The sequence below is a fragment of the Zootoca vivipara genome, chromosome 1, assembly GCF_965207765.1.
Source record: "Zootoca vivipara chromosome 1, rZooViv2.hap1.1, whole genome shotgun sequence".
NCBI lineage: Eukaryota > Metazoa > Chordata > Lepidosauria > Squamata > Lacertidae > Zootoca > Zootoca vivipara.
In genome coordinates this window covers 76,962,211-76,989,664 of record NC_142582.1, presented here as the reverse complement: position 1 = coordinate 76,989,664, position 27,454 = coordinate 76,962,211, and the positions used below count along the sequence as shown (strand labels likewise).

At 43.3% G+C, this 27,454-nt stretch overlaps 1 protein-coding gene across 1 annotated transcript; it reads right to left on the bottom strand.

Annotated features, from left to right (window-relative positions):
- Positions 1-23,404: 23,404 nt before the first annotated feature.
- SMIM38 (small integral membrane protein 38) lies at positions 23,405-23,828 on the bottom strand. Its single transcript, XM_035117044.2, has one exon. It carries the CDS (start codon positions 23,826-23,828, stop codon positions 23,697-23,699), a length of 132 nt encoding a protein of 43 aa, XP_034972935.1. The 3' UTR covers positions 23,405-23,696.
- Positions 23,829-27,454: the final 3,626 nt, after the last annotated feature.

The following is a 27,454-nucleotide window of genomic DNA, read 5'->3' as shown; positions in this document are numbered from 1 at the left end:
TCTGAGAGTGGTGGGACCAAAATGGAGCAATTCAGGGACATGTCAGGGGCAGCTTTATATCTGTCTAATCTAATTCTAATCTGATTCCTTGGTCATGTTCCCTGAAGATGAAATCGATGGGAGAGGAAATGAAGAAAAAAAACGCAACAGAAAGAAAGAAAGAAAGAAAGAAGGAAAGAAAGAAAGAAGGCCACACACCTTCTGCCCTGATCGGAGCAAGCCCAGAAAGGCTTTGGAAATGGCAACTTCTCTGCCATATTCTCTCTCTACCCCCACCTGCAAGCCAGGATTGTTCTGCCCAGGAAGCAAGTAGTCTGCTCTCAACTTGCCAAAACCACCCCCTATTCTTAATGCATTCCCTTTTAGCAGCTTAATTCATATTAGCCACTTGTGCAATTGAGACAATCCTTTTGATGGAATTGCTTTAGCTGAGTATAATTGTGTTATTTGTTTTCTCCTTTTGGCAACAAGCAGATCCACTGCAGGGGGCACCGTGGTGGTGGGGATATAAAACAGCAGAGAACTGCAGGCCCTGTGTTTGGGAAGAATGACACAGGCAATGGCACAAGCAAGCATGCTAACAGACACAAACCAATCATCGATATGTGATTTCTCCCACCCTCTCCCTCGTTCTTCTTCCTCTGAATGCAAAACTGAAGGGAGTAAAGACCACACTCTGAAAGTCTGGATCGAAAGTGAGATTTGGAACACAAAATGAGATGTGTGCCCTGGAAAGTCAGGAAGCTGGTGAGAATATGCTGCGACCTTTGTGGGCAAGACACTTTCCCTCAGATTTCTCTCTTCATTCTCTAGTTTAGATGGCAAAGTATTTGGCTGTCCCCCAAGAATAGCCTTTCGTACACCAGAAACCAAAAGGAGACAAGGAATCCTGTACACTCAGGGATTGCAGTGAAGAGACACAGCAAGAAGAGGCTAATAGACAATGATGAACATATGGTGTTTTCAGATAGCCCCTTTAGGCTGAAATTCTATGCCCATGTTTCAGAGATTAGGGGCTCATCCACACATTCGCTTGACCCTGTGGAGTGGTCAGGAGAAGCCCTAGAGCAGTGCATGGGTGTAGAAGACGGGGATCATTCTTCTGGAAAGATGCAATGCTTGTACTGATGCTTGAACTGACCATGTGTCAGCCCTTTTCTCAGCTCCAAGTCAGGCTGCAATCCCATTCAAACTCTCTTGGGAGCAAAAGACCAAATGAGTTCATTTCCAGATAAGCATTTAGGTTGCACATCTGTCAAGCTGCCCATCAGAAGAATCTAGACGTGGTGAAAAGGTTACCCACTTTTGTGCAAGTACTTTTATCCAAAGTTACTTTGGAGTACACTCATTGAAATTAATGGGTGTGGCTAATTTAGGACTGTTAATTTCAATGGTTCTACTCTGAACCATTTTATTTTAATTTTAATTTTATTTGTTGTATTTCTTCATCCAAGGATCGCAGGGTGGTTTAAGTATAACACAAAAATACATAACATAGTAACATTTATCTGATGAAAATAGGAACGTCCTGGTCAATTATTATTATTAGCAGCAGCAGTAGTAGTAGTAGTAGTAGTAGTATTAATACCCAGCACATCTGACTGGGTTACCCCAGCCACTTTGGGCAGCTTCCAACATAGTTAAAAACATAATAAAACTATACAGGGATGCCTTCAGATGTCTTCTAAAGGATGTATAGTTGCTTATCTCCTTGGCTTGGGGGACCCATACCTTCCAACATTTCTCTGATGATAATAAGGACATCCTAAGGAAAAGTGAGACATTCCAGTATCAAATCAGATGCTGGGACGGCTTCTGTAAATCCAGGACTGTCGCTGGAAAATAGGAACACTTGAGGGTCTGCAGTTGGATGCAACCCTCTACATTTGCATGGTCAGTAAGAAAAATCTCCTTGCACCTCTGCAGAATGTGTGGGCACACTCATATGAAGTCTGTGCTCTATACTAAGCCTAATTGCTTTTTCACATGCATAAAACAATTAGTTCAGAGATATCACACATCAAAATGATGGGTGCTCATGCTTGAGTGACATCTGTGCTCATAGGCTAGTGTCAAACGGAAGCATCTCTGCAGCATCCTCTGCGATCCTTGCGACCTCCATTGAAGGCATCTGGGCACCACTTTGGGCCCAGATGGAACACTTTGCAAAAACTGTGTAAGTCAGGAAAGAGTTACTTTCATCTCCAAAAAAACAAATAAATGTATGTGGACTGAAATCCCATGAATCCAACCTCACATTTGGCTCTTGGCCCTTCGCTACAACTCTCCTGGGTCAGCCTCATCCCAGGAGAGGCCCAACACAACAGTATTCATGGACATAAGGAAGGAAGAAAAAATGAGCAGAGGGCAGGCAGTACAATTGAAATGGGCTCTTAGCAAAGCACTGTGTACCAAAAACGACACAAACCAGCCCAGGGATTTCCTGTAATGCAAATATGCCCTTGCTATAACCTCATTGCATCAGTGCATTTTATCTGAGAAAGAATTTCCACAAGAGGAACATTCCTGCAAAAGGCACAATCGCTTGGGAATACTTTGCTGCATTTGACTTCCATCTATCTTTTTCTCGATGCTCCCCTACTTTATTAGGCCTAGGCGGACAAATTAGCCTGGGAACAGAATATGCTTTTCAGAAATTTCCCACAGATGACAAGCAGGTGGCTCTTGCTCTCTCTCAGTCATTCCCTCGCTGTGGAAAGCTGATTTGTCGAGCTTACCATCATAGCAACCGTGCCAAGCACCATGGGAAATGCAGGCCTGGGCGAATAAATTGCAGCGGCGAATGACACTGTATCACTGAAGCCTGGCATTCTCCCATTATGACAGGGGCTTTCTCACACAACATGTCATGGAATGTTTCGTTCTTCATGCGATGTGAGGAAAAGAGATACCATATATGAAGCTGTAGACTCCAGAGTAGGGAGACATAACCTCCAGGGGTCCTGATTTTCCAGCAACAGTCTCAGAATTACAAAAGCCATTCTGGCTTCTGATTTGATCCCAGAATGCCCAGTTTCCCCTGCCAGTGCTGCCAGGGGCGTACCCAGGATCAAAACTAGGGGGGGGGGCAAGGGACTTGGCCAAGGCACGGGAGGGGAGGGGCCACAAAGTGGGAATGTGGGCGGGGCTACGGAGCCCAGGTGAAACTGACTCCGCTCACACTTGCACACTTCAACAGTTAGACAGCCCAAGCCCAGGTGGCCCAGATGCCCACCCCTCCCTCCCTCCTTCCTTCCCTCCTGGAGTTGCCCATTCAAACAGTATGCCAGGCACTGGTATGGGCAAGGGGTGCTGGGGGACTCCGGAGAATCGGCCGGAAAACCGTTGCCCCCCCCCCCACGTGCGATTGCAGCGGACCGAAGACAAAGGCGCCGGCCACTGGCCGGTCGGAGCTCCAGGGCCCCAAGGCCGGTGCTCCGGAGGGGGAAAGGGAGATCTCCGACCGCGCTGCCATTGCCACCTCCGCCCAGGAGCCCCATCCCCGTCACTGCTGCATCGCATCAGGGTCGCCCGACCGTCAGGTGCTCCGGGGCCAGAGCGACCCAGGAAACAAGCGCGAGAGGGGTAGAGAGAGGCCCTGGCCCGTATCTGCAGAGGCGGGAGGCGGAGCACAGCCCAGCGGAGCGCGAGTTTGCCGTTCCCGCCCACCACGCCGTGCCCTCCAGCTTCCCGTCGCACTCTCTGGTTCCCCGCCGCGCTTGGCCTTGCCGGAGGGCGCAACGGGGAGCTGGAGGGAGGGCACGGCACAGTGGGTGGGAACGCTGAACTTGTGCTCCGCCGGGCTGTGCTCCGCCTCCACCTCTGCCCACCAGCCCCGCCGGCAGCGCCACTGTCGCCCACGGCTGCGCGCTCCGCCGGGGTCCTGGCCATGCGGCGGGTGGCGGGCAGGCTGGCAGCGCCCCTCCGTGATGGCGCCCGCTTCTAGGGGGCAGCTGCCCCCCCTGCCCCGCGCTGGGTACGCCCATGAGTGCTGCCACCGCTGAGCTCAGATAAAAGGATGAGCTGGCATTTGACCCTAGCAGTGGTGGCAGCAAAGGAGCATCCTATTGCCTCTCCGGGGCGGGCACGGCGGCTGCTGCCAGCCTCCTCCCTTGGGCAGCTCCTAGCAGCTGCTGGAAAGTGGGCAAGGAGGAAGAGAGGCTGCCACCACATGACACACCAGCTCTGAGGAACATTCAGAGGGCCATCCTGGATGGGAAGAACGGGAGACAGAGCAGAGGGCAAGGAGTCTTAGTTTTAAAAATAATAATAATACTTTGTGCATCCACATCTTGCTCCTTTCTTAAAATTTATTTATTGGTGTGTGTTTTGCTTTTTATAAATCTACCAAAGAATAAAATAAGATAATGTTGGGATTTGCTCAGGACAGTGGAGGGGGGGAGGGTGTGCTGTGCTGTACCCCTTTGGTGGTGTGGTGGTGGCACTTGTCTTTCTTCTGATAGGTGGGGGGACAAAAAATGGGGGAGGTCAAGGAGGGTCAATTGGGGAAGTGAGAATTGTCCCTATTTTCATCTAAGATATGTTGGAGCGTATGGGGAGAGCCCCCTCCCACCTGCCATCACTAAATGGTACTGCTTTTTGTACTGTGCCAGCCAAATGGCCATGAATTTAGACCGGCTTTCTCCCACCCCAGGGGCCAAAACGTATATCACTGTGAATGAGGGGCTTTCAGTGTCTTGCAGGACAGCCCTCGCTTGGCCCAGGGAGAGCTGATCATCTCACACCGCCCTCTGCCATATCTAAAACTTCTTCTTTCAGGGATCCCTTACAGTCATGAAAGGCTTTTTTCATCCTCCGCTTTTATGGGATGTCAAGTGGTGGGCTGTTGACCTGAACTTTGCTATCTCTCCTGGTGATCTGATTAACATATGGACACACTCTGCCTCGCTCAAAACAGGAAATCAATTTGAAAGGCAAGACAAATATTATTTGCTCCCTTCCCATCTGCTGTGATATGGGAACACGCCTGCTTTCAGCAGCGACAGAGCCTTATTGATTGAGGGTATTTATAGAGCAGTCACCACTATCAGCAGAGCTATCAGAGGACCAAAGGAAGCAGCGTTTGACCCTACGGGCTGTTTAAATGTGTCGCTGCTTCCAAAAATGTTGGCTTTTCTCATTCAAGGTGACAGCCGTCCTATTTCATGTTGCGCCTAAAGATACATTTCCTGTTTGTCATCTACTTAGGGGCTGATTGCTGCTAAATTAAGTGTAATTCTAAGAGGTCTCTCCTGCCTGCGCCGTGACCCCGGTCTACTTCCGAGCTACTGCTTTGACCTTCCGTGTCCACAGGCAGCTTTTATCAATAACAGGGCCAGATCACAAGAGGGGATATTGCCTCTCTCAAGGCTTCTGCTCATTACGGGATTGTACCGCCTGCGCTTACTTTCTAAAAGCAAAAGGTACAGGGTCTCAGCCTTTCCCTGAGTGTCATGCCCTCTGCCCTGAAAGACTGCCCTCTAAGCAAAGATGTGGAGGGGGGGTGAGTGTCACACTGGGAGGGTGGGGTCCCTAGCTAGTATGAGTCATTGAAAGTGAGAAACCATACCATGCTTACTCAGAAGTAAGTCCTATTGAATTCAGTGGCTGTTGCTTCTAAGTATGTGCATTTAGGATTGCAGCATGGCCCCAACAAATGATTCCCCCCCCCCCCAAAAAAAAAACCACGTTGCTTTGTTCACCCAATTTAATCTTAAATATGTCTCAGGGCAGGACTTTTCAGTCTTACTGTGAATCTCCCCATTTCTTCCAATGACACAAAGAGAAAAACTTTGTGTCTTCTCATCCACTCATTTTCATGATAAGCCTCCCCATCTTCTCAGTAAATAAAATAAACAAGGTTCTCCCAGCACCATTCGACCCTGAAATGGTGCTGCTGTTCTCTTAAGGGCAAGATGTTAGGGTGAGTCTAGGCAAAAGAGCTTGGATATGCTCTGTGATAAGGACATAAGAAGAGTCTGCTGACTCCCCTCTAGTCCAGCATCCTGTTCTCACAGTGGCCAACCAGACGCCTGTGGAAACCAGCACAAGACCCTTCTCCCCTCCTGTGGTTTCCAGCTACTAGTATTCAGAAGCATCGCTGCCTCCAGTCATAGAGGCAGAGCATAGCCATCATAGCTAATCGCCATTGATAGCCTTTACCTCCATGAATTTATCTAAACCTCTTTTAAAACCATCCAGGTTGGTGGCCATCACTGCCTCTTGTGGGAGCAAATTCCATAGTTTAACTATGCACTGCATGCAGAAATATTTTCTTTTATCTGTCCTGACGATCAGGTCTCTGTCGCTATTTTAAAAGGGTGACTTCAACCTTCAAAATTCTCCTGTACCTTTTAGAAAATGAGTTTTCATGCTTTCTAGATCTGCTGCATTGCTGCTTCCTCTGCTACTGGATCGTCTTCTGTTTTAGATTGTCCTATTTTGCTGTTTCAGAGTTCATGTGCATTTGTTGTTGTTTGTTTAGTTGTTTAGTCGTGTCCGACTCTTCGTGACCCCATGGACCAGAGCACGCCAGGCACTCTTGTCTTCCGCTGCCTCCCGCAGTTTGGTCAAACTCATGTTCGTAGCTTCGAGAACACTGTCCAACCATCTCGTCCTCTGTCGTCCCCTTCTCCTAGTGCCCTCCATCTTTCCCAACATCAGGGTCTTTTCCAGGGAGTCTTCTCTTCTCATGAGGTGGCCAAAGTATTGGAGCCTCAGCTTCACGATCTGTCCTTCCAGTGAGCACTCAGGGCTGATTTCCTTCAGAATGGATAGGTTTGATCTTCTTGCAGTCCATGGGACTCTCAAGAGTCTCCTCCAGCACCATAATTCAATTATGTGCATTTACTATCTTATAATCTTGGTTTGTTTGTTTTTATCGCAATTTCAGTTATCTGGCCACATAGAAATGAAAGAAAAAATGGCAAATCATTTCCCCTCATGCCAACTTTCCAATTCAAATTTCACACACACACCCAAAAAAACCACCTTTATGTGTCCCATAGAAAAACATCCACAGAATCTGGGCCAGTCACTGTCTTTCAGCCTAACCTACCTCCCAGTGTTGTTGTGATGATAAAATAGGGAGGGAAAACCCCTGTAGACTGACTGGAGGAAACGGTGACATGTGTGTGCATGTGCGTTTAAATAAATAAATAATGTTGCCCACACACACAATTTGAAACAGCAGGGCTAAGAGGGATGTGGCAGACTCAAGCAGACAACAGTGTTTGCTCTTGAATCCTCATGGGATGCAGGGGTTAGAGCAGGCATCCCCAAACTGCGGCCCTCCAGATGTTTTGGCCTACAACTCCCATGATCCCTAGCTAAAAGGACCAGTGGTTGGGGAAGATGGGAATTGTAGTCCAAAACATCTGGAGGCCTGAAGTTTGGGGGTGCTTGGGTTAGAGTGTTGGACCAGGACTGATGAGACCTGGGTTGAGATCCCCAGTCATAGAATCATAGAATCATAGAGTTGGAAGAGACCACAAGGGCCATCCAGTCCAACCCCCTGCCAAGCAGGAAACACCATCAAAGCATTCCTGACAGATGGCTGTCAAGCCTCTGCTTAAAGACCTCCAAAGAAGGAGACTCCACCACATTCAATGACTTTCACCCCACCATCAACCTAACAATGAACCAATCTATGCAAGAAATACGTTTTTTGGACACTACTATAAAAATACAGGATGGGCGTATAGACACCACCTTATACCGAAAACCAACTGACCGACAAACATATCTACATGCTTCTAGTCAGTCAGTCAGACCAGTCACCAGTTCTCTGCATAACTTACCTCAGAGAGTTATTGTGATAAATAAAATGGGGAAAGGACTCTGTTAGCCACCGTGAGCTCCTTAGAACAGGGGTCAGCAACCTTTTACAGCCGTGGGCCGGTCCACCGTCCCTCAGACCATGTGGTGGGCCAGACTATATTTTGGGGGAGGAAATGAACTAATTCCTATGCCCCACAAATAACCCAGTGATGCATTTTAAATAAAAGGACACATTCTACTCATGAAAAACACCAGGCAGGCCCCACAAATAACCCAGAGATGCATTTTAAATAAAAGGACACATTCTACTTATGTAAAAACACGCTGATTCCCGGACCGTCCGTGGGCAGGATTGAGAAGGCGATTGGGCCGCATCTGGCCCATGGGCCTTAGGTTGCCTACTCCTGCCTTAGAAGAAAGGCAGGATATAAATGTAACATAATAAATAAATAAATTGGCAGGCAGGAGTAAGACACTGACCTCTCCCTTGTCCATAATTTCCTTCCTATAAACATTTGAGGAAGAAGGGTGAGGGGTGCATAATGGTACCCAAAGGCCAAAAATCACCCTTGCCAAGATTCAAGCTGCTTTTTAAGGCAGCTCGAGGTGGGAAAACACAGACCTGTGAGTGTGGGAAGTATCTGGCCTGTCTTGCTTTGCTTTAACCTCCACCCTCGCCCACTCACTTTATAGGCAATTGGCTGGTCCTGCTGCTGTCCTTTCTAGTCGCACCCTCATAAGTCTTTGGATGGGTGCAGAGCAAAATATCTGGGTGTTTCTTGGCTTCGTTTTTTTTTAAAGCATCCAGGGCTATGGGAAGCCTCTCTTTCCTTCCTCCTTCCCCCACATATACACAGAACAGGAATTAGGCCGTAATTGGAAATCCTAACATCTGGAAGAGTGAGCATCTGGAAATCATCACTCTGGCTGAAATGCTTGCAAGTTGACTAAAGGTCCTTATCAGACTTCCGTTCTCCAGATTCCTTTCAACTGCCTCGTTTTATGACCCCCATCTTTACAAGGTGTGTCCACCTCTACTCTATTTTATACTCCTTAGCAACAGGCATCACAAGTCACTTTTGCCCAGTGAAATTTTACAGTCGCCTTTGGAAACAGTGTTGAAGCGAGCATGACTGACCGGGTTGTTGGTACACAACAGGGCCCTCTGTCAGCAATAAACATTGGGAAGCTAAACCAGAAATTATAAATATATAAAGCTGCCTTATGCGGAGTCATATCATTGGCCTTTCATCCTGGTAATTGTCTACTTGGTTCCAGGTTACAATCTGGAAACACATGAGGACACCAACTTGCTGAAGGTCTGGCTCTGCCTGGGATATGTACAGTAGCTGCTTCCTAAAACCATTTTCAAGTTGTTCATAAAGTGATCAGCACTCTGTCATAAAATAGCAAGCAGCAATAATCGAAAACCTAGTAAGTCTTCTGCACGACCATTACTGAGCATCTCCAGAGTTGATGAGCCTCATCTGTTACCACCCAAAAGCTGAGCCTTTGGTGTCATTGGCCTGAGCACCTTCTGTTTTAACCCTTACATGTCCTCTGTAAACTTTTTGATACTGCCAAGTTTGTGCAGGCAGTTAAGAAAATATCTGTAATAGTGGATGACTTTAAAGGTTATGTGGTTTTTATTGTATAGATGTATGGTTGTAAACCACTTTGATTTAGTTGTTTTTAGTAGAGGTATCGAAAACAATTAATAAACAAATAAGAGTAACTTTTAAAGTCTTTCTCTTTTTGAACATCTCTCCCAGCGAGCAAGCAATTCCTTTCCTTCACTCCATCAAAGTATTTGCCATAGAGATGAGAAACGGCCGTGGCTCTGTAATAGAGCATTTGCATTGCATTTGAGAGGTCCCTGGTTCAATCCCCAGCATCTTCATTTAGGGCTGGGAATGTCCCCAGTCCAAAATTCTGGATTGCTGCTGCCAGTCAGTGTAGAGAATACTAAGCTAGATAGACCAATGGTATGAGTCAGCTTCCTATATTCTTCTTCACTCTCATACTCTGATGATTGTAAGCCAGTGATGGGCAACCTTTTGAGCTTGGTGTGTCAAAATTCGCCAAAAAACCAAGCATAACTCGGATGGTGTGTCACTTCGAGAAAAAACACCATAATTTCACGATATTTATAGTTTAAATAACAAAAATGTATAATTGTAATATATAACTGTATTTAATAAACCAAAAACTAATTATTTAACCAAACCAAACCAAAAACCCCTTATTTATCACAAAGTACCCAGAGTTGTTGAGCTTTTTGGGGGGAGCTGCTGACCAAAGTTTTGGAGGTTTTCTGGGGGGTGCAAAAGTTGCTTTGTTTTTTTGGGGGGTGCCCCAAAGCTGCTGCACTTTTTGGGTGGGAAAGAGAACAGAAATAAATGACGAATAATACCTTCGCTGGAACTAACACGCAGCACTGACATAGTCTGCCAAAGCGCCATAGAAAACAGCACAGAAAGGGTTAAAAAACCAATCTCTGGCTACCAGCAACAACAACAACAAAAAGGATCCGGGTTTTAACAGTGGAGACAAGCTCTAGCGGAGACAAGCTGTAGAAGGAGCGGGAGAACAAATGGGGAGGATAACAACATCGTGAATGGGCCGATGGGGCGTGTGCCAGCAGTGAGGGCTCTGTGTGTCACGTCTGACACGCGTGTTATAGGTTCGCCATCACTGTTGTAAGCTGAGCAAGTTCAGAGAAAAGAAGGTATGGAATACAGAGGTAAACTGTGCGGGTTTCTTTTAAGCTTTTTGATCCACTGCTTCCAAAAGGATTGTAATAATGATCTCAGTATAATTATACAACATTGATTGGGGCAATCAGCCCTGGACTTGTGACTCTGTAATCCCATGTAATTCTCTCCACAAATTACCTTTTGAGCATCAGAGCCTTGAAGTTCCAAGAAATGCCAGGCATGCTTTCCTTAGCTCAATGTGTGTTCCTTGTTCAGACAGAGAGCATTTCACAGGAGTCAGTGGAACAGAAATATAAACAAACCTCTGTGCCCTGAGTAGGCCTCTGGAATGCCAAATACCTCCCCCTGCTCCCTGTCACTGATACCTGCAGCCCCATGGGCCACCACTGGTGGCTGCAGTTTTGAAAAATTGCACGCTGGGTTTCTCTCCGGTGATTTATCACCCTTTAATAGTTTTTCTGTTGAGGATTCCCAGTTAGCTGCTTAACCTTCCTAGTGAAATGCAGCCCTGGGAGAAAAGCAAAAGGGAAAATTTCAGCCATGTGGAAAGCAAAAAGAGGAATTAATGTTGCCTGAAGAAAAATATATGTCATTGACAAGAGTTTTTCAGCAAATAATTAGTGGGACCATAAATGTCTGAAGGGATTATTAGAGGGTTGGAAAGTTCAAATATTTGAAGACCGGTCTAATATTCTAAACAGTGAAGCCTTTTAGCTATCATTTTCTGCACAGGGCATTAAAAAAAACCAACAGAGTGACTCAGTACATTCTATCTTAGAGTGCGTCCCACTAAGGTGCCATTTTGAGGGAAGAGTCAAGTTACTTCTGGGCAATGCAATGGATTTTCTTTCCAGTTAGTAGAGAGGAGCTCTTTTTCCAAGGGCAAGTTTGGTCTCCTTAAAACAACATGAAAGAACCCTTTGACAGTGATTTCAGTGGGGCCACATGATAAAGAAAACTTACTGAAGACACACACTTTCCTTCACCTTAACATTCTTCAGTAGTAAAAATTGTTATCCCTAATTTTTCCACAGGGAAATGTGGGGAATTATTTGTTTATTGCCACACTGTTAAGTATTAACTGTTGTTTCAGGGTATGTACTGCAATTGCACCTAAAGCGAACATCAGATTGCTGCAAAATGTGCACATTTTTCGACACTGTTTCCCAAGCTGGATGAAAATATGCACAGAATTAGCAGGGGCTGGAGAATAATTTTTGAACTCAATGAATCCTGTTGTTGTAAGTGCCTAGTGGTCAACAATACAGGACCATCCACAGGTGAAATGCTATGAAGGCAGCTCCTGTCCAAAGTGTTTCTTGATACTAGGCTAATGTACATTCTACCATGATGAACCATTTGAACAAAAAGCCAACCTGGCTCTGAGCATTTCATTGAATTTTGTTTCCAGTTAGTGAAAAGGAGCTTTCACTTATCTTGTTCCCCACCGCTGTCTGCACAACAGAATAGTGTTTTTACCCAACCAGCTGTCTGCAGTTCATCACCCAACCAGAAAGCTATAATGGTGCCAGGTTTAGAATCAAGAGGCCTTGGCCCACATTTTAATGTTCAGAGCTATTTCTCTACATATATAATGCTTCTGTTTACAAACAACAAAGAGGAGATACATGTTCGGGTGGATGAGGGGTGCTTTTCTTGGCTGCTTTGTATCCTCACCCCACCAGTATCTGCTCAGTTTCTCTTGGCTAAGGAGGGAGCAGAGCTTTCAGAATAACAACTAGTACACAGTTCAAACTGATGCAGAAGACCATTTCTCTAAGTTTGCTTTTGCCTTCTCCATCAATTACTACAAAATCAGAGGTGGCCTTTAGACCAGCTTGCAGACCACACCAGTTCAAAATGTCAGTGGTAGAGATGACTGCATACAGGAAAACCAAGTGAACCATTGCTAGCTTGTGATGTGTGATAGGTTGTCTATTATGCATTCCTTCCATCTTTGTTAATGCTGAACAACAGCTAGCAGGCTCAGCAGCAATTCTTGGTGAAGCTACTCTTTTCCTAGAGATTTTTTAAACTAGAAGAACAGACATGTAAGGCACGACAGATTAATAATAATAATAATAATAATAATAATAATAATAATAATGGAATAATTATAATACTATCTACCCTTTCCTTCCACAGGAACCCAGGAAGTTGAACCCATCAGTGATAAAACAATAGAAAAAATTGAAAACATCTTAAAACATGCAGTCCTATACATATTGCTGCTGCTGCTGCTGCTGCTGCTACTACTACTGAATTTCAGTCAAAAAGAGTTGCAAAACCCAAAATCCTATAGAACTGAATAAGACTTGGATGTGGGGTTTATTGCCTTAATGTTACTGTGTATAATGCTAATGCTTCTGTCCCAATTTCTAATCTTCCTTTTAGCCTGCAGTCCTGCTGCATCATGTAACGGTGGCTTTTTGATCGATATACCCGCCATGTCATACTAAATTCTAAACAGCACCAAAGAACTGCACACCAGGATATTACACCAGATTGTGTCAAGTGAGCGGCGGCGGCATGATCATGAAAACTGTGTGGAAATCACAACATAAAACTCCTGCAATTTTCTGAGTTAACGGTGTTGCAAGTGGATTTTTTTTTTCTGGGGAAATTTAGCATGGAAATGAGAGCTAAACTTCTTCCTAGATTTCCAGAAGCAGCTTTTACATCATGTGAAATATTTCATAAAATGTGGAAATTATCAGGTAAGGAAAAATCAGGAAGATGGAATAAAGTCTGAATGGAGCCTAACTAAAAGTCAATGGGCTATTGTTTTGTTTGTTTGTTTGTTTGTTTGTTTTTTAAAGCCAACGCAAATAAATGGAAATCCTCAATCAAAAGGAGTTGGGCCAATATGTGATGCAATCTGTGGGCAAGGGACCCGGAGGGAAGAGGAATGAAGACCAAGTTGCCCATGGAACAGCATGCTTCAGCTCTACCCAAAGATGCATGGGAAACCTTTTCAATATGGTATTTAGTCAAAGCTGTAAAGCTTTAACCAAGCCACAATTAGAATGCAGGAATTCTTGGTTCACAGCCTTATGTTCGGTGTTACTATTTCACACATGTAATCAATCAGCAAGTCTTCAAACATAATAATCATGGCTTAGATGTGCATATATTATCAGTGATATTTCAGGGTTAAGGCCTCACGCAGTAACAGGTGCTGAATGAATGCAGCCTATGCATAAGGGTGCAGCCTGAGCCTGACAAAGCGAATGGGCATATTCTTTGCAGATTTACTGCTCTCCCTAGGATGAGATGGAAGTGCTAAAAGCTTAAGCTGATACACAGGAGGCTTGTTTATTGCATTGTACAGACCAGAGAGGAATTTCCTGCACATAGTGCCAAAGACAGAGCGCACAAAAATGCCTCTGAAGTCTGTGGATAGCATTGAACAGGCTCCCTTCTGTATTAGCTTTACTCCTCATATATCTGGGTTTCAAATTTTAACACAGCTGTATAGGAGGGGCAACCCTAATGCCAGTCTACAGCCTGGCCAATTGTGAGCCGGAGTTTGAGAAAGAAGGGAATGGATTGGACGGCAAAATGGCTGGGGTGGGGGGAGCTCGTCTACTGCGGATCTGTAATGACATCATTCCCTGCGCTGTCTCCATCACAATTTTCTAGAACAGGATTAAAGTGCTGACAGATTCCATTCCAAAACTCCCAGGCAGCTCTTTACATAGCTGTTAGCAGAACAAAAGCATTACACGAGATTTCCTCTCTCCCTCCAACAGCATTTGATGCTCTCTAATCCTCACCTTGGGAAAAAGCAGGGGAGAGCCAAATGCACTTGCTGACATCACACAGGATGTCTTGTCTCTCCGCTGGAATAAATGGATTGGGGGAGCCATGGGGGGGTGCAGAAAAGGGAGGCTGTGTCTTCCAATCAATCGCTTTGGGTCCAAGGGGGAAGGTCATGTCCACAATCCAAAAGCTAATGTCTGCAGTTAGTAGATTCTGTTTGGCAGACCACACATGCAACTTTTACAGGAGCTCTGCACAGAGCGAATAAAAATAATGGCCACATCATGTGTTTTCCCTCCAACAGCTGGACAAAGTGAAAGGAGCATGCTCATTAAAACAGCACCGCTGCAATTAACACCAAATTGGGCATGATATAATCCTCTTTCTTTCCATCCTTCCCCACTGTTGTTTCTTCTGCAGGCCGCAAGCCTGACCGTTGACATTTTGAGAAGACGTCACTGAATGCAACAGGATATCCTTCCAAATCATTATGTATAGGATAATCTATACATTATCTATCCATTAGTCTATCCGTGACACATCAGGGCATCTGTGACATGCTGATGGCAAATCTGAACTTGCTAAAAAGGAATCCCTGCATGTACAAAAATTGGCTTGAAAATGAACAGAAGTACACCGATGCTCTTCTCATTATTGAACAATTCAAAGTGTTTGTGCTGACCTTTAAAGCCCTAAATGGCCTCAACCCAGTATACCTGAAGGAGCGTCTCCACCCCCATCCTTCAGCCGAGGGCCTTCTGGTGATTCCCTCGCTGCGAGAAGTGCGGCTACAGTGAACCAGGCAGAAGGACTTCTTGGTAGTGGCGCCTGCCCTGTGGAACACCCTCCCATCAGATGTCAAGGAAATAAACAACTATCTGACCTTTAGAAGACATCTGAAGGCAGCCCTGTTTAGGGAAGTTTTTAATGACTGATGTTTTAATGAATTTTTAATCTTTTGTTGGAAGCCACCCAGAGTGGCTGGGAAAACCCAGCCAGATGGGCGGGGTATACATAATTTATTATTATTATTATTATTATTATTATTATTATTATTATTATTATTATCATGAAGGATGCAACACTTTGGCATTAAAAATTTAGCCATTTAAAAAACGGCTTGAAAAAATAAAATTCAAGCTATCTTCCATGAATGATCGCATTCAAAATAAAGCTTTTGTGGACTCTTGTCTTGATGGACCATGATGAACATTATGGCAACAAATGAACCTGTGGTTTCATTTCAGGCACCAAGGGAATAATGGAGTGGAAGCGGCAAAGAAGCAGAGTGAAGAATGGAGAGATCTAATGAATGTTTTCCCCTCTTTGAAAACTGATCTCTGTAGCTGAGATTTAGACTTGCCACACAGCTAATGGCTGTTACAAATGGTTGTAGATAAGATAGATAGCATCAAGATTGATGGCTTGCTGTTGTTGGACCTAGCGCTTTAAGCTGTGCTCTTGCTGGAATGCAGAGTTCCCAGCAACAACCCAATTATAAGAGGATATAAAGAAGAGAAAGAGAGAGAGCACTGTGGTATTTGCCTATTTTTCAGACATCCCAGGCTTGAAGTCACATGGCAATTTGTGATTCCCCTTACCCCATTTATTTATCGTTTGGATGCACAGTGTCTTGGAAGTAACATGTTTCCTCACCCTGAAGAGGATTCTCCAATACATTGTTTTCCTCTCTCGTTGATCCTGTAAAGTTGGGGACTTCATTATTTTCAAGCACTCTGCTCCCACTAGGCAGGAGAGAGAAATTCAACGCAGTTCACATTCAAAGGCAAACCTACCTAATTCACATTTTCTGAAACCATACAGGAACTAGAACACAGCCATCCTTTGTAATTTGTGTGTCTCTGACTTTTACATTGCAGTTCTCCAACCAAATGAGGTGTACAACATGCATATGCTAGCATAAAGTGTGCATTGAAATTCATATATTTGTCAAAGTAATGTACAAAAATGCACTATTTGAAGGGAAATGGCTCTCCAAATATGTGTATATGAGGGGAAATGGCATACAAAAGTGTTTACATTAGGAGAAATTCACAGTAAAATGCTGATGAATTTTCATGAGGGCTTATTTATTTATTTATTTATTTTTTAAAAAATGCAAACTATGTGGAAATGTGGAGAACTGAACCTAAAATTGGCAAAATTGTAAACGAGGGAGAAACCAAAAATGACAGTCCCTTGTACCACACAAACACACAACAGTTGAATGTACAGGAGAGTTTATCTTCCCCACATAAGATAAACAGGAAGTCCAGCTGGTCTGCAGAGGCCCAGCAGAACAATATATCTGCTTCATTACTTAGCTATATAGAAATTGATATTCTTTAGCCCATTTCATCCTATTAAAACACAGCAAAAGCTGGGAAGGGGTTATTGGTTTGTTTTGCTTTTGTTTAATTATGTATTTTGTGTTTCCATTTTGTATTTTTATGTTGTGAACCGCCCTGTGAACTTTGGATGAAGGACTATACAAATTTAATTAACAACAACAACAACAACAACAACAAACACCCAAACTTGTTTGGGCTGTTAAAAAGGTGATGACACTAGTACTTTAGGATTCTGTGGTTATCGTGTATCCCTGTTTAATAACTTCACCCCTCTGTTGGTACTCTAGTTTCAGATATTGGGTCTCTTGCATCACTGGAGAAAAACCCTCCTTTATTAAACGTTTTTTTCATGTCTTTATAAATGAAATCGGGGATCATCCCGACATCCTTACATAAGGAAAACCCATCAGCAAATATAGAAGCAGTACTGAGAACTCTTCACGGTCCGTTGGATTTTACCACATTCCTCTGTAACCCCCTTCATCCATAGCTAGCCAGATGATAAACAGAGAGCTCTCTAAGAAGCTTTTGAGAAAAATGAGGTTCAGAATGTTACACTAGTCCTAGCGATTCCACAGGTGATTGTTAAAGAATACAGAGTTCGTGGTTTAAAAATAAAAAAACAGTCCATTGAAGAAGAAAAAGGAATATGTGAATGTGGGGCAGGCTAGTAATGTTCAATTATTCAGACATTTTAATCATTATTTTGTGTCATTTTTGCAGTACTTTATGTTTTCTTGTACCTGCATATGTGAGGTAGAAGAACCTAGTCACTTTGGCTAGTTGCCAATGATACCCTTATCCTAGCAGTTTGTCTAATCCTCTTTTAATGCTATCAAAACTGGTGGCCACTACTGCCTCTTGCGGAAGCAAAATTCATAGTTTATAAACTGTGTGAAGAAGTGCTTCATTTTGTCTGTCGTGAATCTTCCAACATTCAGTTTCATTTGATAACTCTGAGTTCTAAGTTTGCAGGAGAATAAAATATTTTCTCCATTGACCTTTTTCCATGTACACCTCTATTGTGTCCCTCCTTAGTAAGTCCTTGCTGGCCTTTTCCTTCTAAACCAACAATCTCCTGATGTTGTAACCTTTGCTTGGGGGAGTCGCTCAAGCCCCGTGATCATTTCGGTTACCATATTCTGAAACCTTTTCAGCTCTACCGTATCATTTTCGAAGTGAGGCAGCCAGAACTGGACACAGTGTTCCAAGTGCAGTCGCTCCAGTGAGTTGTGTAATCGACGTATGGTATTTGAGATTTTATGTTCAATCCTTCCCCTAATGATCCCTTATCTGGAATTCACCTTTTTGACTGCTTCTGCATGTCTTCCAGAGGGTGAATTCATTCATTTATGTGCTTCCAAAGTTCACAATACATTTGGTTATAATCCACAGTAATGTTTATTGTTGTTACTTGCATTATAAATTCAGATTTTGCTGGAAGAAGTGACTACTGTGAACCATAAAGCAATTGCCTCAATCAAAAGCAATTTTGCACATTATGTGTAAGCATTTAAAGGATTGAACTGTTGCATTTATGCTTTTCACACATTGCCATGCATTAAACTTAGGGTACCTGATTTGTAGTACCTCACCCGATGCTGTTGGACTACACATCCCATCATCCTTGCCAAATTGCCATGCTGACTGGGGCTAATGGGAGATGTAGTCCATCAACATATGGAGGATATAGTCTTTGCTACATCTGCCTATGTAAGCCTATTGAAATCAATGCACTTAAGATGGAAAATACTTTTAAATATTTTGAAAAAGAACAAATTGTATTCCCCAATAGGTGCGTGTTACTAGATATTTTATCCCATAAGGGAGTAATAACAAAGCCACTTCAGAGAATGTAAATATAGACTGGCCTCAAAAAAGGGATCCAAAAAGATCCCAATGCCTTCACAACTGCTGGAGAATTGGAATAAAGTAAGAACACATTCCTTAAAATACTGTATAAAGAGTGTGTGTGTGTGTGTGTGAGAGAGAGAGAGAGAGAGAGAGAGAGAAAACAATTATATGTCTCTATATTAAAAATATTAGATATAAAAAATATTAAAGAAGAAGAAACATTGCAGACAATAGTCTTTCATTGGATGGGTAACAGCATCTATTTCTCTGCTCCAAGTTTCTGAGACAATATCCGAATGAACAGCACTTCTCATATATGTTAGCAGCTCTTGTCAGTTACAGCATTTTCCCTTAAGCTCTCATTTGTGATGGGGAGTTTATTGTATGCAGTTGGCAGACAAGACACTAGGCCCCCAGCTGTTCAGATTCCTTCTATGAGTCAACATAATTGCACCCCCCCCATTCTAATATCTTCAGCCTCTCTTTGCTGTTGGTTGGTTGCAATGGACATACCTAAAGTAATTGAGCCACCTGTTGCATCGCCAGTTCTGTTTATGGAAGCCCCGCTGAACACTCAGTAACTTGGTTTGACACTAATTGTTTAAGAGCATGCCATTGTAATGGCATTGTAAATAAAGTTGTAGATTTCTTTTAATCAATAATAACAACTTGCTCACTAGAGTATAAGTTTATGGCTTTGTTACCCTTTACCTTAGGCGCTTATGCCAATTTTAAGCCCATTATACAATCTGTACATTGGAAAATAAGTTTATTTTTACAATAATGTACTCTTCCAGCTCGCATTTTTCAGAGTCTTAGAGCAAATGTCAAACTAGAACTACCGGTATCTACAATGAGATTCATATTTCTACATGGTTTGAGCTAATTGTTTGCTGTTCATTAGGGGGTATATGGCAAGTTAAATGATCTCTGCACAATCCTTAGTAGGGAAGAGTAAATGGTGAAGGGTTGGGAGGAAACAAAGATTGTGTCTAGGTTCACCACGGCTGCCATTGGGTCACCATCCAGAGGTTGGGCACATGCACAATTCCATCTCATCCAGGGAATGGAATGCTACCAGTTGATGGAAACCACAGGAGGGGAAAGTGCTCTTGTGCTCGAATCCTGCTAGCTGCTTTCTCATAGGCAACTGTTCATCCATTGTGAGAACAGGATGCTGGACTAGATGGGCCAATGGCCTGATCCAGCAGGCTCTTGTTATGCTCTTAAACAGTTATTTAGATTATGGTACGTCTGTACTAACAGCAGAGGTAAATGACCTTACACCAACTATAACATACCATGGAGACAATGGTCCTAATCTGTTTGCAAACACACCATTTCCATTATCTTCTAGCCAGCCAATCCATAAAAGACCAAGCATCTAGAACTTTCACTGGATTCAAGGCATTCTTCCTAAATCAAAGACACCAATGGAAGAGGCTGGTGTTAGCTCCCAATGGTAAACTTTTGGAAGTTTTCACAGGCCTTTAAAGTTTTGGGAAATGGATATACAGATGAATGTAAATGAAAAGAGGCAGCATAAACTATGATTATCTAGACTGTATTGGTCAGTTTCAGCATACAGAAGGGAGTGTACATTCAAAGTCACCCACAGGGGACACTGTCCCAAATGACATCAGGGACTCTCACCAAATTGCTGGTGCTGATGTGGAGGTAAAGGCACCTTCCACCATTTATGGTGGGAATGCCCAAATGTTGGTCTGATGTCTATAAAGAAATATCTAATGTCTGTAAAACTGATTGCTGTGTTGTATTTATGGGATGGGCATGCGGGGTACTCCATTCACGAAGGATTTAGTAACATAGATGGTGACTGAAACTCGTATTTCAATTGCATGAAAATTGAAAGACATAAAGGATTAGCAAATCATGCTCTGGTATAAGAATGTGTGGGCAACAGTAATTATACACACACACACACACACACACACACACACACACACACCACACACACACACCATTTAAAAGTTTCCACTGGCACAGAAAACCCAGAACACTTTTAAGCCATTTGGTGGGACTCCATGCACAAACTGGAGCCAGTGCACAAACTCACCTGTCTGCATCGATGGGAGAAATCTGGGTGTCTTAATCAATCTCTGTATCAATACCTTTGGCATATCAAAGGTTGTTATCTGCACTGCTCCTGTAATTGTCAGCTTTCTATATACCATGTTAGTTTCTTATTAGTGCTACTGTGTCCAACTCAGTTCTGCTCAGAGCGGCTCCATTGAAATTAATGGATTCGAGTTAGTCATATCTATTTCAATGGGTTTACTCTGGGTGGAGCTAGCATTGGATACACTCTATTGAGCTCAATGGGAATTAGTTTTTTTTAAAAAAAAACCAGTAGATAACTAAATCCTAGGGCCATTTGTCACACAAACCGCATTCCATGAGATTTATGGCATATCAAATATTTGTTTTGCCGATGTGGGAATTTGCTGCCATGGCTCAGGATGAGTCCTGCATGCCTTGCTACTCTGTTATGTAACACCATAGTCTGCGATTAGGAAATTTCATGGAGCCCTATTGTTCATTTTCTTATCTGAATGGTATTTTTAATGCAAGTACATATGCTTCTCTGCCAGAAAATCAAGGTCAGACAGAGACAACAGCTACAAATCAGACAGAGTATCTTCTGTGCCAGACATTGGGAAAGGGATTCTAAGCAAGGTTTGGATATGAAACCATTCATGGATTACTATCGAAACCAAAATATGTGACATTATAAGTTTTTCACCCCGAACTGACTTGCAATTCATTCAAGTCAATTCATGGGTCCAATTCATGGCACTGGTCTTGACCTATAAAGACCTGTCTCAGTACCGAATGGTGCCAAACCATGCCCCAAGATCACCATCAGAGACTATTCTCCAAGTGCCCCCTAAACCACTGTATTTTCAGTGCCAGGCAAATACTTCTTCTTTTTTGTGCCTTTCAATATTTTAGAAATCATTTTAACATCTTTTTTGTCTCTGACAAATTGATGGAGCAAGGCAAGGAAGATCTGCCGTTGCTGCTCTCTTTAATTGTTTGTTGTTTCATTTCATTTCATTTCATTTCATTTGTAGGGAGCCACCCTGGAGATATTTTTTTGATGGGCGCAACTCACATGTGAGGCAGATGTGTGGTTGTCTTTTTTTTCTGCATCAAGGGAACAATGATAGAACTCTCTAGGGTAAGTCTAACCTAGAGAGAGAAATGCCCATGGGGAATAAGGGAAGGAGAGTACCAGACAACTCTGAGTGAGCCCTGAGAAACAGGCTAAGAAGGCAAAAATAGGAGCCACCTTGAGTCTCTGACGGGGGGAAAGGCAGAGAATAATAATAATAGGAGTAGGGCCAATTTAAAAACTGTGACTGGGGCAGAGAATCTAAGAAGAAGAAGAACCATTTAGCACAGAGATTAAATCCATCTGCAGCATCTCCACCATCTGCAGGTAGGACTAAAAGAGACCCTCACCTGAAACCCAGTACAGCCACTGCTAGCTGAGCTAGATGAACCTATGGTGTTGTTGTTGTTTAGTCGTTTAGTCGTGTCCGACTCTTCGTGACCCCATGGACCATAGCACGCCAGGCACTCCTGTCTTGCACTGCCTCCCGCAATTTGGTCAAACTCATGTTCGTAGCTTCGAGAACACTGTCCAACCATCTTGTCCTCTGTCGTCCCCTTCTCCTAGTGCCCTCAATCTTTCCCAACATCAGGGTCTTTTCCAAGGATTCTTCTCTTCTCATGAGGTGGCCAAAGTATTGGAGCCTCAGCTTCACGATCTGTCCTTCCAGGGAGCACTCAGGGCTGATTTCCTTAAGAATGGATAGGTTTGATCTTCTTGCAGTCCATGGGACTCTCAAGAGTCTCCTCCTCCAAAAAAGAGAGTCCATGGGACTCTCAAGAGTCTGATTTGTAGAGTTTTGACTAAACGTGATCCACCTGGAGAAGGAACTGGCAAGCCACTCCAGTAACCCTGCCAAGAAAACTCCATGGACAAAGACAACCTATGGTGTAACTCGGTATAAGGCAGCTTCCTATCTTTTCCTCTTAGGCAGTCAATGACCAGAGCCTTATTCATGAGTTATTCATGCGTAGGGCCTTGCTATGTTGACAGAGAAACAGGGCTGCAATTTTAGCCCCCCTCCCCCCAATATGTCACTTCACCTTTCTGCAAGAAATGCATGTTGTCGGTGGTAGTCTGCAGAGAGTATCCAGCAGGCTCTGCAATGGACACCTGTGGATGCAAAGTGGCAACATCTATCAAAAATATAAGTGATAAAGCGCTGCATGCAGAAAATCCCAGATTTTAGCACCGGCATATCAAAGGATCTTACAGCACAATCCTGATCATGTCTACTCAGAAAGGAGCCTTGTTGAATTCAATTCATCTGATTTCCAGAGATTGATATTTTAGTTTTAGTTAGCAGAACTGGGCAAGACCATTGCCCTGAAGACTTGGGGAGCCGTTCCCGGTCAGAATAAACAGTCCTGGGCTGGACGGACCAATGGTCTAACTCAGACGAAGATTGGTATTGTACCACTTAGTCAACTTCTGAATCCCTGCAAATGAGGAAAGAAAAGAAGTATATACAGCAAGCTAAGCCGTTTATTCACAGTCACTATTGAGGTTCATTTTAATTAAACAGTTTTCGAGTGGCGTTTCTTCAAAGCCCAGATCCATTTAGAATGTTGAGATCTAAACAATCACTTTCAAACATGTCCATCTTGTTTTTTTAAGAAACAACTACGGTATATACATCAGTGTTTCAGAGGGATACTGATCTTCCTGACTCATGTTTATATGGGTGAGTCTTTGCATATAGGCAGCTGTTGTAGACTCAGGCAGCAGGTCAGCAACTTGTGCAACAGGAAGGAAGTCATCTCACTTTGTCAAGACAGTGAAATTGTCCAATTGGCTGCCTGGACTCAATAAGATTGCATTCAGCCTATCCAAACACTTAGGTAGCAAATGGCTACAGGTCTGTTCCAGCAACAACTTCATGAACACCAGTTGACTGGACTACTTTGCAATTCGCTGCTTATTATAATCTAGGCCTATTTAAACAAATGGACCCTAAACTCAGTTGACCCTATGAAGAAAAGAATCATTAACTAGCCCCTTTGAAAAGCTTTTTAAAAAGGGGGAAAAAGAGTGTCCTGTTCTATGACATTGTCCAGTAAGGCACCATTTGTTCATTGAAAATGCATATGAGCTCTTTCAAGAGTCCTTCCTCTTTTCAGGAAACCTACGGGACAGTTTGTAATCTAAATAAGCGCTGAAACAGGACCATAAAATGAATCGCATTAATATAATTACAACCACTAAAATCATCAAAGGGCCTGATCCCATATTTAAGCTACAATAATGAGGTAACGGGGTAGGGGGGGGATACTAATCCTACTGCTATCACTACTCTGGGAGATCTAATTATATAATGTCGTATTCAGGGCTGTGTGGCGGATGGAGCCATTCCTGTAACATTCCAATCAAAGTGATCTCACTAGCATGTGAAGGAAGAGTCCAGCTGACAGATTTGGGACATGTACTATTTAGTCAAGAGGCCCCATGTACTATTCATAAAGAATTAACAACTCTTATATTGACAATGACATTATTGTCAGAAGATCTTTGGAAGGGGAAGCGGGTTGGGGGGGGGACCTCCATAAACTCTCTCTCACACACCCTGTGAAGTTAGACTCCCTCTCTCTCTCTCTCTCTCTCTCTCTCTCTCTCTCTCTCTCTCTCTCTCTCTCTAGGCTCTTTTTTTCCCAATGCTGATGTAATCTCCAAACATCTCCAGCAGCAGCTGCTTAGCGAAACCGGGCACCTTCTCCCTAGTCCTTTTCAGAAGCACACGCGGCACTTTCCAGCCCCCTCAAGACAATTGGGGCCTTTCTTTTGCCAATTAGCTATCACTTCAAGAGCCCCCGCGCTGTCCAACGGGCTCTTAAGAACAGTCTTTGCAGGAAACAACACTGGAGGGGCTTTTTCTTTTCCTTTCCTAGACAAATTAAAAAGGAAAAAGAAGGGAGGGAGAAGAAGGGGGAAAGCAAATCAGAGCACAGAAACTTCCCAAAATGCACTGCTCATCAATTAGTCCAGGGCCGCATGCAAAAGCACCCATGAGAGTCAATCTCATAGCTAGGAAGAAGGCGGCCGGTGGTGGGGGGAACTCTCACTTTCTCTTTGGGAGACTGTTTCGGTCAGTATGTTAAGCAGATGTGACAGAAAAGACTGTTTGTTATAGCAAAGCTCAGAGTTACAAAAACTGTACAAGAAAAGGAGTTCTTGGAAGGCTGATCTTTGTTTCTCTGTGTTAGGTGCATTGTTATTTGTAGCAAAGTGAAATAGGAAAACGGAGCTTTGTGGGGCTTGATTTTGCTAACCATTGGTGGAGATAAATAGGAGGGGGACTTTGCTAAAAGCCCTACTGTAGACCAGTGCAAATGAGACTCAGCTACTGCGCTTTCAAGAAAATAAAACAGGTTAGGTTCATGGGAAACTAGATATTGAGGCAGAGGCAGATTGAACCGTAGTTATGGACTCAGTTGGCCTGCCATGGTAGGGTATGATGATACAGCTACTTGGCCCATTGAGGTTTCAATTCCTTGAAAGCAATAGAGCTGAGGGATACGACTTTCGTTTATTGTAGTACTTTCCTCCAGATAAGGTGCCTTTTGGTCCCTGTCAGGACCAAAGGTCACTAGTTATTGTTAACAGACCTACTGTCAGATGTTTCCTGTCTGTCTGTCTGTCTGTCTGTCTGTCTGTCTGTCTGTCTGTCTGTCTGTCTACTTAGAAAAAATGTCCTTACATCAGGGATGGAGTACCTCCAGAAGTTGCAGGAGTGCAACTGCTGTCAGCTTTGATCATTAGCCATGCTGACTGGAGACTCTGCTAGCTGGGACTGATGGGAGTCCAATGGCTCACCTTGAAGGACACGGGTTTCTCATCCCTGAATTAAAACATATGGTTGGAGTGAATCTTTTATTCACATATTGACCAAACTCACAACCAGCTGAGGTCAAGTCGGCTGGGCCTGTTGTTTACACTGTCATTTTGACAGGTTGAGATATCATCAGCTAAAGATTGAGGACCAGGACAGGAGTCTTGTTTTAATAAAGTTATAAACTCAAAACAAAAAAGCAGAGGGTCTCTGATGGGACCCCCTGGCCAGCTTAGCCCTCCAAGGCCTGGGGCAAGTGTACCCAGCTGCCCCTCCCCGCCCGCCCGCCCCCCACAGGCCTGGAGCTTCCCAAGCGGTAAGGAAGATTCATCTCCACTGCCCTTTCACATGGGTTGGAAATCCTCTCAGTTTCATCAAAGCTTCCAAAGATGTTGTATTCATTTTGGTGTTTCGTTTCATATGCAATATGTACTGGTTTCAAATAATGTTTTGTTCTTGGCAATTTTGGGTGGTTGTAACTGCTTTGAGTTTAAAAAGCATGGGATCAAATTATAATTTCTACAATAAAGTTTCAGAATGATGTAACATACAAGAAAAAAAGTCAATACATACTACAATATGTATTAGTCACACTTTAGCAGTACTGAGAAAACTTGTTTATAAAATATTCTAGTTCTAGTTCTAGTTCATACTGTCCCAGAAGGAACTAGTTCAAGTTAAAGCTCGTACTTTTATAAAACAAACTAGTTTGGTTCAAGTTCATCCAAATGAAAGATTAATTCTTTGGAGGTGGGGAATCAGCATTCAGAATATGATAAGCTGAAGTAGCTATAGGGTCCAAAAGTAAATCAGGGGCTACACACAAGTAATAAGATGTCTAAAAGACAGAGTTGTCTTTCCCCATAATTCTATTTTTATCTTGGAAAAGGCTTACCTGTTTAATTTCTGCCTACTACACAGCAGGCCCAAGACAGCGTTCACTTTGTTATTTTACCGGTACTTCACACTGCAAGCTCCACCTGTGCAAAAAAGTGAATCTTTTCAGCAGAGAAGATACTGGAAATGCCTCATATTCCTTCTTTCTTTTGCTTAGCAACAGTGATTTTGGTGACTAAGTGACCATAGCAACAGAAATACGTCCATATCTGCCTAAGACACATAATGTTGCCTCCATGTTTTGTTTTCTAACTTTCTGTAAAGTTGTCCAACTGACACTTTAAATAATAATAATAATAATAATAATAATAATAATAATAATAATAATAAATGCTTCCAGGCCTCCTCCTGGAGGCAAGGGGTGGAAAAGGGGAATGAACATGAAGATTAAAAAGAAACTCTTTAAAGTTCTACCCCAAAATAACCTTAATTCACATTTAACTCATCCAGCAATAATAGGAACTATTTTCAGGTGTAGTTAAGAGATTTTTGAACTAGTTCAGTGAACTTCATTAAACCAAACAGGTTTATTCCAACTGCTGCACTTTAGTCTATATCTAACCCAGAATGAGGGCACTTAAGCCAACAGTTATGCAAGCTTAATTCTGGGTAGGGTTGCCAGACTCAATAGAGGACAGGACTTCTGTGCCTTTAATTGCCCTGCTCTCTTTTGAGTCTGGAAACCTTAAAGAGAAACCAGCAGATCCTTTGTTTAATTCCCAAGCAAAGGGTCTGCTGGTTTCTCTTTAAGGTTTCCAGACTCAAAAGAGAGCAAGGCAATTAAAGGCACAGAAGTCCTGTCCTCTATCGAGTCTGGCAACCCTAATTCTGGGTTGGATTTAGGCCTCTGTTTTGTGTGGCTAGTTGCCCAGTTGAGGGGAAGGGGATCCCTAGATGCAATAAACACAACAAACATACTGTGCTTAATGGGGATCAGATGAGAATTGTATTAGTTCTCTATTTCTGTGTCAGGATAAATTCTTCTTATAACATATCAGTGTTGACCTCATTGTTCATAATTATCCTGGGGGGGATTATAACAGGCATTGTTTTACAGTAGTGGATCAAGTTACTTTTCGGGGGGGGGGGGATATTCTATGGCTTTTGCACTACAATCCCGTGCATGTCTACT